Source organism: Myotis yumanensis, unplaced genomic scaffold, assembly GCF_028538775.1.
Source record: "Myotis yumanensis isolate MYYU_CA2020_CCGP unplaced genomic scaffold, mMyoYum1.0.hap1 SCAF_1, whole genome shotgun sequence".
Taxonomy (NCBI): domain Eukaryota; kingdom Metazoa; phylum Chordata; class Mammalia; order Chiroptera; family Vespertilionidae; genus Myotis; species Myotis yumanensis.
Window position 1 is genome coordinate 18,830,905 of NW_027223752.1, and position 13,055 is coordinate 18,843,959.

The 13,055-nt window shown below is 39.2% G+C and overlaps 1 protein-coding gene across 10 annotated transcripts in view; it reads right to left on the reverse strand.

Moving 5' to 3' along the window:
* The window catches only part of ZC3H14 (zinc finger CCCH-type containing 14), a 42,999-nt gene that overhangs the window by 13,642 nt on the left and 16,302 nt on the right, over window positions 1–13,055 (reverse strand). For 6 of the 10 annotated variants that reach the window (XM_070415241.1, XM_070415232.1, XM_070415223.1 and 3 more), the window contains one exon: window positions 3,838–3,912. The exons of the other annotated variants lie outside the window; for them this stretch is intronic. In XM_070415241.1, coding sequence (XP_070271342.1) covers window positions 3,838–3,912 — 75 coding nt within the window. The remainder of the gene's footprint in view (window positions 1–3,837; window positions 3,913–13,055) is intronic. 10 annotated transcript variants of the gene reach the window in all.

The following is a 13,055-nucleotide window of genomic DNA, read 5'->3' on the forward strand; positions in this document are numbered from 1 at the left end:
AGATAAAATACTGCCACTTGCAACATGAGTATCATGCTAAGTGAAGTCAAATGGAAAAAGTCAACCACCACATGATTTCATGCATATGTGGGATATAAAACTGAAACCAACCTACCAACAAGACATAAAAACTCTAGGCACAGACAAAAGCATAGTGGTTACCAGAAGGAAAGGAGGGTGAGGAGAGGTAGAAGAGGATAAGGTGGGGATAAATGGTGATGGAAGGAGAGATCTGACTTGGGGTGATGGGCACACAATGCAATATACGGATGATGTATTACACAACTGAACACTTGAAACCTCCAAAGGGTGGGGCAAGAGGAAGTTTACAGATGTTCGTATGGAAAATTATACAATTTATAAATAATGCCCTAGCTGTTTTGGTTCAGTGAATAGAGCATTGGCCTGTGGACTGAAGGGTCCTGGGTTCGATTCCAGTCAGGGGCACATACCCAGAGTTTCGGGCTCAATCCCCAGTAGCGGGTGTGCAGGAGGCAGCCAATCAATGATTCTCTCTCATCATTGATGTTTTATCTCTCTCCCTCTTCCTCTCTGAAATCAATAAAAATACATTTTAAAAAATAATAATAGAACAAGAATAAACTGTGTTTCGCATACTCACAACAGTAAACCTATTTTTGCCCTTTCCTGTATAATTTTATTAACCAATGTTGCCCCGATAAATGTTGATAAAAAATAAAAGAGGGCAAAGATAAATATCAGTTTTAGGTTTATTTAGTTTGAAATGTTGTGGGGCTCTCACATGTTCAGGAAGAAGTTGAAAATTCAGATCTGACCACTGGGGGTGGGGAGACAAATAAGAGAAGCCGAGTCAAAAGTGAAGGTGAAATAAGAATGTTTAATAAAGTGTACACACGGAGTGCTACTGTTTTCTCACTGATCTGCACATCAGAGACCACAAGTGACCCGAGGCCTCACGCCAGCAAAGGCAGAGTCCAGAAGTTAGTCCGAGGGTGGCAGCATTCCTTCTCACCACCCTGCACTTTTCTGAGGCAAAGAGGCTCTACTACTTTGCATCTTGGGAGGATATAGGAGATGAAAATAACACTGAGGGCAGGACACAGGGTAAAGTTAACATTTTAAAGGGCAGTAGAGGAGGAAAGGAGTTGATAAAGGAGAATGAAAAGGAATTAGTAGGAGGACAGGAAAGTCCTGGGAGCCAATGGATCAGAGATGGAAGAAAACAGAATTAAAGTGTTGCAAGCTACAGTTTAGGAAGTGTACACTGAAAAAGGAGCTCTGCACCCACACAGCCACTGGTCGCCTCTGCAGGACTAATGTGAGCAGCCTAGGCCGAGGCAAACCAGACAGGTGGAATAGTGACATCTGGGTGAAGAACACAGGCGTCTGACCCAGGCGTTCTGTTTCCTCCTGAAACGCCACTAAAATATCAATAAAGGGTTAATTTTTTAAAAAATTAACCCACCAAGAAAATGACTGTGAAAGGAGATACAACCACACTTCAGAAGTGAAAAACGAATTTAGTAGATCTTCAAAAGCTGAGTCTGAAGCCAATAAGGAAGCCAACCAGCATGGATCTCCAGCGGTTGAAAATAGGGGACCTTGGGATTCTAGGGGTGGGCAGAACAGACGTGGCTCCAGTGTCCATTTCAAGCACAGTTAGTTCTTCCTAAATTCTCGTTTCTATTCCCCTACCTCTCTACTGAAGACATCTGGAATAACTGGAGATCCACTTTCTCACTAGTCACCATGGGAGACACCTATGGATGAAGCTCCCTGGTCTCCGACAGAAAGGTGCTACAACATGAACTAAATGCATACTATTAAAACTGTTAAGAGCAGGTTTCCTGATAACCTCTGACCAGTTTCTCCCTTGGAGAAAGTATCGCTTTATAGATTCTTGAGCTAAAAGCAGAGGGGTCTCTGCACCAAGGGATGCCAGCCAGGTTGAAAGAAGCACCATTCAGAAACCAGGGAGGGGCTTGTGAAGGTAAACATTCTGTAGTAATTCATGCTGAGGTGCCTTCCCCAGTTCCCTTTCCCACCTGGCTCCCAGCCAGTCCATTACTTGAAAGGTCTTTCTTTAGAGAAGCTGACCAGCCTACAGGAAAGGCCTAAAAACCGACATCAGGGTGCCCCAGGATAGCAAGACACATCACACTCCACTGCAGATCTGTGTTCCTATGCGAGGTCCAAAGCCCACACCCCAGCTAATTAACCCAGAGCACCAACAGCTTCCTAAGTGCCCACTCTTAAATCTAAGCCTACCAAGGGCCTGCAGACATCTGAAGAAAACCTCTCTCACAAAAGACAGTGATCAAAACAAACAACTTGGATAAAAGACCAAAAAAAAGTCAGAAACTACCCTCAATATCCTCAGAGAAATAAGAGAAAGTACTGCATACATGAAACAAAACCAGTATGGAAAAAAAAAGGGGGGGGAGGGTGTGGAGAAAGATGCACAAATAAAATGGCTCTCAGAAATAAAATAAAAAAATTGTAGAGCCCTGGCTGGTGTGGCATTGGTTGGAGCGTTGTCCCATGTACCGGAAGGTCATGGGTTTGATTCCCGGTCAGGGCACATAGCTAGGTTTAGGGTTCAATCCCTGGTCCTGGTGTGTATGGGAAGCAACCGATCGATGTCTCTTTCTCATCAATGTTTCTCCCCCTACACCCAACCCTTACTTCCCTCTCTAAAATCAATTTAAAAAAATTATAGGAGGTAAGCGAAGGATGTAGTCATTCATAAGCCTACTAGAACTACTTGATGATTCAAACTGTATGGGCACCATGGATAAATATAAAAACTAAAGGAAACAAAACGAATGTGTGAGGGTTGATTAAGCGGATACTACATACACAGACTTCAGCTACCAAACATTTGAAGGAAAATGCCCTTATGTAGAAAGCAGGATGGAATGTTGGGAGTTAAGTGGAAAATCAAGACTGGAGAATTTCTAACCCCTTTTATAGGTAGAAGGGAGAAGCCATTAGAGAGGCAGAAACTGGAGCGACATGAGTGTGGTGATAACAAACTGCTCAGCAGCAGGTTAGGAGCTGGCATGTGGGTGGGATGTAACCCTCAGAGAAGACAAGCACAAAAGGCCATGGCAAGGTCAGGTAATACAGGTGGTGACTGTGGAGTCCCGATCATGGGGAAGAAAATTTGGTTAGGGGCAGAGAAGCAGAGAGTCAAGGCACCAGAGATTCCAGTGAAGAGCAGGTTTGGGGGAGACAGAAGGAAGTGGAGAAAATAAGACTTCTGATTTTAAGTTTGCAGGTGTCAATGGTTCCCATCATTTTTTCAGCAGACATTAGGGATTCCACATGCATCTGGCAAGGGCACGGGCAACAGAGATAAATAAGGCACTAGCCCCAGTCCTCAAGTAGCCATGGCGTGTGTTGGGGTGGGAGAGACTTAAGGTTAAGTTCCAGTGGGTCTAACAACCACAAGTCGTTGGTGTGTCCCTGACAATGAGAGTCTAAAGTGAAGTAAAACTGGTTCAAAAGGCAGGGAAACTACAGCAGCTCAGGGCCTGGCAAAAGTTGGGCAGAGAGGAGAGTAGGGTAGGGACTCTAGTCATCCCTACAGCAGGGAAGTGAGCAGCCAACGAATTCCAGGGTCCTAGGTAAAATGGCAGCAATGAAGGAAAGGTTTTGAGTGAGGTGAAAAATACAAACACACGTAACAAAGAAAATGCAGATCTTGTCATCTGCCCCTAAAATATTTTCACAGACCTAAATATAGCACCTTAGGGCGGGATCTAAGAAATATAAGGCACATTAAATGAAGTGTAATGAAAATAGCAACTAAAAAATGCCCGATTACACTGAAAACTTAACATGATTACCAACCTGGACTGATCTGCAGAGTTTCTGCCATGACTGGATCAATTTGCAGCCGGGACAGTAACGGCCTCTGCTGAGTTCCTAGAATATATATTTTAAAACTTAACTAAGCTTAAAACACAATACCAGCATGTTTATGTCCCAGAAATTAAGCCCCAAATAATCCTTCTGGGTTCTTAAAGTCTTAAAAATAAAAGTTTAAATAATATAATTTACTAATATTTTTAGACCAAAGGTCTGTAAGACAAAAACCAGTACTCAGGATTAAACCAAAAACAGCAATGTACAACATTCCTGGCTCTCCCTCTAGAGGCTGGTTTTCCTGGACTGGAGATAAAGGTGAAAAGGTAGAAAAGCCAAAGGGAGGTGCTGCAAGGACCCACAGCTTGCACCATGGGAGACAGGCGACTGCCACCTGCAAGGTCAACATAAGAGGCATCTCCCTCCATCACCCGGCTCTCTCCATTATGACTCACTCCACCCACCCCTGGAATTACAAAACACTCCAGAGTTATCTGGTTAGAGAGTGCCCAAAAGACTGACTACAGGCTTGGATGGATATAAAGAGAACACTGAACAAGTAAAATTCTCAGCTCTACTGTCCAGGTCCTACCAAAGCATGAAAATAACCACTTGGATTTCCCAGAAAATGCTCAGCTAGAAACAGGCTTATAGTTACACTGCAAAACACACACACAGCACTGACACAGCACTGTCTCTATCTTCAATTGGAGGGTAAGCACTCTGAGGGATGCGAGGCTGTCACACTTCTTTCTCCAAGCCTCCCTGTCCAATGCACAGCCTATATTAGGTCCTCACTCGCTTGCAGACTTGCGACAAAAGCATCACACAGTACAGTGTACAAAGGGATGTGATTGATAGGGTTCCACACACTGAAATATTAGGTGCCTGCATGCTAACTTTTAGTGTATCTACTACTGGCCGCTTCACAAGGATAGCCTTTACTCACTCAGCGAAAACATGCAACTGCCAACTACCATTTTCATTAAAAGGGTTTTTAAACTGTAAAAGCTATGCTCAATTCAAAATTGTATCAGCTATTTTCTTTTAAAATATAAGTTACATTATCCTGTAGTGGTGTGCCAAAATAAAAGTTAATTCCTTCCAAAATTATCATGGTAAAAATACAGTAAATCCCAAGGAGCTGACCTGAAAATGAAAGACAGATGTCATTTGGTCAAGCCAGCATTCCTGAAGGACAGCCTGAGAAACTGACACGGATTAGGTTACAGGAAAAAAATGCTCTTCCAATTAAAATACAACAGGTCTTACATTTAAAAAGAAATTCCCAACAAAGATAAAAAAAAGGGACCGTTTTCTCATACGTCAACGTTTGCTTCATCTCTCTATGCTCACCTATCTGTTCAGCACATCATTTCAGAGATCCACTAGAGAGGACGGAATTCTGGTTAAGTTCTAGACTTCTAAGTTAAATCATGCAGGGTCCAATTTTGTCATTAAAGGTCCACAAAAACTTTCAAACTCTTTGTGACATGCTGCCTCTGTATGAGTACTAGTCAGGTTACAGGAAAATATATAGCGCCATGGGTACCTAGAAGCTATCATATTAAGAATTTACCTTTCTCAATGTTGCTAAGGAAGCCAATTATTTTTACATCAGTAGTCCTTGACTGTGACTCAAAATCTACTTCCTCTTCAAGACCTTTGAACTCTCTGTCGCATTCAGCTGTTGATGTTGAATATTCATTCATTTTAACCTCCAAAGATGAAATTTTTGCTTCATTCTGTGACACTCTAACTTTTAGATCAAAAAGATTTGCTTCCGCTGTCAACATTGCTGTTTTCATTTCTTTAATTTCATTGATATCAGTTGATATTTTCCTTAAAAGATGGGAAATATTGTCTAGCTCATTCAGTGAACAAGAGGAACTTGTTACAGAACCTAAGTCAATTGGCTCAGGTGAGACGAAAATCGGTAAAGATGGTGAAAACCTTGAAGACATATTCATAAAATTCTCTCTCCCTCCTATTTTTAAAATATTTTCCTTCGAAGCCCATTAAATTGTTCCATCAAAAGTAAAAGTAGTAATTAAGGCTTTTACTTTAAGAAGCATTAAGAATGAATAACATTTTTAAACCTGTAACTAAAAAGACAGGATTGTATATTTCTGTAGTCACAACTCAAAAGTCCTACTTATAGCTCCTCTCCAAACAATAAGCCCTATTATTACATACAAGAGAATTCTGGCTTCTGATTGGCTAAAAACAGACATATGACACACAAAGAATTTTTCTATTAACCTCATGACAAGGAGCACTGAAAGTTTGGGATGTAAATTAAGCAATATAACAACATTAAGTACTTTATTCTGGGATATAATGTAAATTAAGTATAACTTTGTCCTGACATCTATTAAATAATAGTTTTTAAGCTTCAGATTATTTAATGTTTAATCTAGTATCTTCAGTTTCTTCCCTTAAAAATGGTAAAGGACTGTATCTAGCATTTCCTTTGTAGGCAGAGGGCAGGGAGGGTTATTGGACTCATGATCACACACAAATCTCTCTAAAAATATGTGGTGATAATGGAATTTAATGCACTGATATGAAATGGTAGAAATTTAAAGATAGGGGAAATAGAGACTTTGCCTTGGTTTGATGCTAAAACATTATTAGATATGTGGTTTTCTTCCATTCTGTGGGTTGTCTTTTTATTTTCTTGAAACAAAAATTTTAAACTTTGATCAAATCCAATTGATCTAGTTTCTTTGACTTTTGGTGCCATATCTAAGAAACCATTGCCTGACTAAACCAAGCTTACTTATAAATTTACACCTATTTTTTCTCCCAAGAGTTCTATAATTTTAGCTCTTACATTTAGGTCTTTGATCCATTTTAAGTTAAAATTTATATATGTAGTAGTGAAGGACCCTACTTCATTCTTTTGCATGTGGATATCCAGCTGTCCAACACCACCTGTTGAAAAATATTATTTTTCCCCCCACTGAATTGTCTTGATATACTTGTTGAAAACCAATTGATCATAAATGTATTGGTCCATTTCTGGATTCTCAATTTGATTCCATTGGTCTTTATTATACCTTATGAGAGTACCAGTTTTAATTACTGTAAGTCTGTAGGCAGTTTTGAAATTGGGAAATATAAGTCCTTCGATTTTATTATTTTTCAATTGTTTTGGCTATTTAGGTCCTTTTCATCTCCATATCAATATTAAGAATATTTTGCCAATTTCTGCAAAAAACAAGCAGGAATTTTAAAACACTGAGTTATATTTATAGGTCAATTTGGGAGTGTCACCAATTTAAAATATGAAGATACAAGATGGTGAACACGACTATCCAGTGCCTCTCCAAAAGAATAATTCTTTTTTTGTTTTTAATATAGTTTTATTGATCTCAGAGAGGAAGGGAGGAGAGAGAGAGAAATATCAATGATGAATGAGTCATTGACTGGCTGCCTCCTGCATGATGCCTACTGGGGATGGAGCCCACAACCCGGGCACTTCCCCTGACAGGGACTCAAACCGACCTCCTGGTTCATAGGTCAACATTCAAGCACTGAGCCACACAGGCTGGGCAAAAGAGTGATTCTTATAAATAATTGTAGCCTTTGGTTTCTCAGCTAGATATTGTTCACAATCCTATATAATAAAAGGGTAATATGCAAATTGACCCTAGAACTACCAGGAATGACCAGTTGCTATGATGTGTACTGACCACCGGGGGGCAGACGCTCAACGCAGCACTTCCCCAGTGGTCAGTGCACTTCTATAGGGGGAGTGCCGCTCAGCCAGAAGCTGGCTCATGGCTGGCCAGTGCAGCGGCAGTGGAGGGAGCCTCTCCCGCCTCCGCAGCAGCGCTAAGGATGTCCGACTGTGGCTTAGGCAAGCTGGCAGGTGGACATCCCCTGAGAGGGCGCAGGCTGAGCTGAGACCCTCCCCTCCCGCTCCCCCGTGAGTGCATGAATTTTCATGCACCGGGCCTCTAGTAACACAATAACAGAATAAAGTAAAAATGCTTAAGTTTATATAATAACCTTTATTCATTTCTCTATTATATCTGTAAATTAACCTAATTCTTCAAAATCTTTGGATAGAAAATAATTTTCAAAATTTACAAGGCTTTGGATTCACAGAGAATTTTTTAAGAGCACTAGCTTATGGATGACACCTACAGCACACATTAGGAAGAGCTATGTGCCACCTGCAAACCAGGTGGTTCACTGGAAGGTAGCAAACACACTTCAATGAGAAAAGCAGAGATGAGTCACAGGGAAACAAGGTAGCTAAAAAAAGCCCATTTGAAGCTTCTTGTTGTCACCCATTGTGCCTAGACCAACTTTAGAATGCAAAGTAAGCAAAGATCCTTCTAGAGATTCCAATGTAAATATCTATCAGCAGAGAAAGTTTACATATTTTAAGGAAACTGGAACACTGAAAGGTTAATGTCAGCTAATAAGTGGCAGAGCCTGGATTAACACCTAAGCAATCAGGCTCCCTGAATCCATATAGTCAGTCACAGTCACTATCTTATACTTCTCTTCATGATACACTAAGTGGAATAAAACGTTAGAGAAATCACATGGTGTAACTCTTATTTTATATACACATATATGTGCATGCATACAAATATACATGTAATTCTACTTGATACAGAAAGTGAACATGTATATACATTTTTTAAAAGCCAGGAAGACTACAGATAGCACACCAAACTAGTTTGGGTGCACTGCTTACCTCTGAGGAAGACTGTGGGCAGAACACAGGGGGATTTCCCTTGTTTTCTCTTAATATAAACCTCCTCTATACTAAAACTAAGTGCTTCTAGTCCAACATGATAGATCAAGTATATACGATTATAGCCTCTCCTCTGGAGAGTCCATGAAAAGGAAGGAAGGAACTTAAAGGGCACAAGTCTTCAACATACAGCAATGGATTCCAAACTGGGTTTCTAAGATTATCCAATAAAATGTAGGAAGAAAGTATCAGAAATTCTATCACAGTAGAAATATTTATCATCTCTATCCTGAGTTCTATTTTTTACATGTTCTAACATACACACTAATAGCGGGTGTAAATGTAAATAAAATACGTATATTGAGTGTAAGCGCCGAGAAATTATTTTAGTATATAAAAAATTGTATGGTAAAAAATACAGAGATCACTGATTTAAAGATGGGCTTAGAGAAGGGATCATAGCAGATGAGATTTCAACCACCTCTGGAAAATGGAAAATATACACACAAATACTGGCTATGGGGCAGAGCAGAACAGCCAAATGAGACCCTGGGAAAACTTCAAGTCAGAGGCAATGCAGGAGGGACATAAATATTTCCTGAGCTCTTATACATGCCATGCACTGTTCTGGGTACTCAGTAAAAGATATGAACAACCAACACAAATCCCTAGTAAAAGAGCTTATAGTCTGGTTGGGAAGGGAGAACATATTTGTTAAGCCCGGTTAGTGTGACTCAGTGGTTGAGAGTTGACCTATGAACCAGGAGGTCACAGTTGGATTGATGCCTGCTCAGGGCACATGCCTGGGTGTCAGGCTCAATACCCAGTAGGGGGCATGCAGAAAGCAGCCAATCAATGATTCTCTCATCATTGATGTCTCTCTCTCTCCTCTCTCTTCCTCTCTCTGAAATAAATAAAAACATATTTAAATACATATATATAACATAGTTTAGCCCTGGCCCGGTAGCTCAGTTGATTAGAGCATCACCCCGATACACCAAGGTTGAGGGTTCAATCTCCAGTCAGGCACATAAAAAAAGCTACCAATGAATGCATATGTAATTGGAACAACGAAGTTGATGTATGTCTCTACCCCTACCAAGTCTCTATAAAATCAATAACTAAAAATAAATATATATATATATAACATAGTTTATGTTGATGATATATATTTAAAATCCTAAGTCTGGGTAAAAATATCTAAATTATGAAAATATAAAATATATAAGTGGCAATAAGTACTATGGAGAAAAATAGAGCTTAGAAAGGTGAGTTAGGGAATGTGGGGCTGGGGAAGGCCTCACAGAGATGACTTTTGAACGAACTATGTGGACATCTGAAAGAACATATTTCAGGGAGAGGAAACACTATCTCAGACATGCTCCTTTGAACACTTTAGATTTCTAAGCACTCAGAAAATTTATCTCCCATACTTTTTAAGTTTCTTCACGATGTAGTGACAAAATAGAATATACTGAGAAGACAAAGTGGGACCCAGGAAATCCAGAGGAAAATATATCCGGGTATGATATCCTTGAGGCAGACCTAGAGAGCAACCAGTCAGATGAGCAAAAGAGAACAGTTGCTTTAGTAGAAAGGTACCTAAGAAAAAAGGAAAACCCAAAGTTTAATGGTATAAAATGATAGATCTTTAGGCTATAATACAGGCAGGCAATGCAAAAGGGGGGGAGGGGGGCGGGGGGAGAACGAAGGAAAACAAAATAATTACCAAAAGGGGGAAAAATAAATGACTCTAGGGAACCCCTAAACAAAGAACTGTAGAATAAAATTTTAATTTGGCTCTGTAATAAGTAATATTTATATAGTCTTAATAATATAAATGCTTATTGGTCCTCAATTTTTAGAGCAATCTAAAAAGAAAGGTAGTGTTACCTAGGAAACAGAAAAAAATGTAAATGCAATCATGAGATGAGAAAGTTTAAAAGATGGGAGAAAAAGTATATAAGAATTAAAGAACATAAATATCCTTATTTCTTGGGAGTCAAAATGTACTGGAATTGGGGAGTCAAAACATACTGAAATATAGTTAATCAGACAAAATATAGATATTTAGTTATACTTCCTAACATTACAAAAGTAACCAGTAAATAACTAAAAATAGTGATTTTACTATATGGGCTTAGAGAGGGAAAAGTGAGTTAGATCCTGATATACAAAGAAATCAAAAGATACCACCTTATAATTGGTGAATTAAGGAACTGATATAAGCAAATTATTACAAACATAGAGAAAATTAAAGTCATAAAACAATCATTCAAAAGCAGTGGCCTCTAGGGAGGATCAGCATGAAGAAGAATGAAAAAGAAATGTTGCCTTTTTTTGCTTTTGTTAATCCTCATCCAAGGATATTTTTTACATATATATATATTTTACATTTTTTAGAGAGAGTGGGAAGGAGGGAGGGATGGGGAAAGAGAGAGGGGGGGTGGAGGGAGAGAGAGAAACAGAGATGTGAGAGACACATCAACTGATTGCCTCTCACGCGTACCCCAACTGGGACCAGAGAACAAATCTGCAACCCACGTACATGCCCCAGACTGGGAATCGAACTCAAGATCCTTTGATCTATGGGCCAACACTCCACCCCTGAGCAACACGGACCAAGGCAGGAATGTTGTTTTTTTATTTTAAATTTCTCTACACTATTTGATTATTTTCTAATTTATCAGCAGGTATTACAATGATTTGTTTTGTTTTACCAAATTTTCTGTGATGAACATTTATTTGATAATGTGAAATATTTTATTTTAAATATTTTTATACAACATATACCAAATAGGAAAAATAAAAAGAAACCCACGCCTAGACACATCGTAGTGAAACTGTAGAACATCAAAGACAAAGAGATCTTGAAAGCAGCCAGAGAAAGGACAGATCACCTACAAAGGAACAACAGACAATTAGAATAACAGATGTCCACTCAACAACAATGGAAGCCAGAAGACAGTGGAATAAGATATACAAGGTGCTAAGAGCAAATGACTATTGTTAACCTAGATATGGGTATCCAGCAAAACTACTGCCTAAGAACAAAGAGAAAAAAAATGTTTATAGGTAAACAGGCTCTTGGGAAATTTACCACCAATAGACCTGTTCTAAAGAAACTTACAAAGAATATACTTCAAAAATACTTCAAAATATTAGAAAATGATCCCCAAATAACATTCAAGAGATATGAAAATTAAAAATGATAAACATCGGTATATCTAAGCAAATATTGCCTAGGGAAAATAAGATAATGGTGCTCAATTTATGCATTTTTAAAAAGACCAAACATAACATAAGTCAGGAGGGTAAAGACTAGTGCCAAGGTATACTAAAGTTCGTTTACTATTTGAGAATAGGGTCAGAATATTAACTTTTGGAATATTCAATTAAACTTGCTTGATAAAATTCACCACTAAAAGAACAGAAATGGAATGTTTAAATTTAAATTAGTGGGGGGGGGGGGGGGTAGTAGAGCTGGATAATCAACAATAACAATAGTAATTAATGAATAAAGGAAAAAGAGGAGGAAAAACAAAAGCAAGCAAATACAAATAAAAAGATAGAAACTAGTCCAACTACATCAATAATTCTAATAAAAGCATCCTGAAGTGACCTCTGACCTCTGAAAATTGCTCACTATTCACTTGAGCAGAAAATCTCACAAAATCTTGCAAATCAAGAGGTTCAAATCTTCATGTTCATTTGAAGAACACTTATGAAACCCATCAAGAGTATGCATAGCCAAAAAGCCACCATGTATCTGAAGGCTGTCACTTCACAGAAGCAATGTGTGCCATTCTGTTGTTACAATGGTGGAGCTGGTAGGGTGTACTCAAGCCAAACAGTGGGACTAGACACAGGATCAGTTGCCCAAAAAGAGTGAATTTTTGCTGCACATCCTTAAAAATGCACAGTAATGCCCTAGCCGGTTTGGCTCAGTAGATGGAGCATCAGCCTGCGGACTCAAGGGTCCCAGGTTCGAGTCCAGTCAAGGGCATGTACCTTGGTTGCGTGCACATCCCCAGTAGGGAGTGTGCAGGAGGCGGCTTATCGATGTTTCTCTCTCATCGATGGTTCTCTTTCATCGATGTTTCTAGCTCTCTATCCCTCTCCCTTCCTCTCTGTAAAAAAATCAATAAAATATATATTTTTTTAAAAAGCACAGTAAGAATCCAGTAAGAGTAGTAACAGTCCTCCATCAGCAGAGGTCCTTGATATTACTTCTATTGTCTCACTTTAAAACAAAACAATGATATAGAAAACCACACAAAACAAGTAACAGCTCAATGATTTTCATAAGGCAAAGACATCCTTACAACCGTCTTCTAGGTCAAGGAAGTAGCTATGTCAGCCACCCCAGAAGCCCCCTTACAAGCTCCATCCTAGTCAGTCCTCTCCAAAAGTAATCACTATTGCCTTTCATAGTAATACTGTTTTGTTTATGGTTTTATCACACAAGCCCTAGACACGAGAGTAG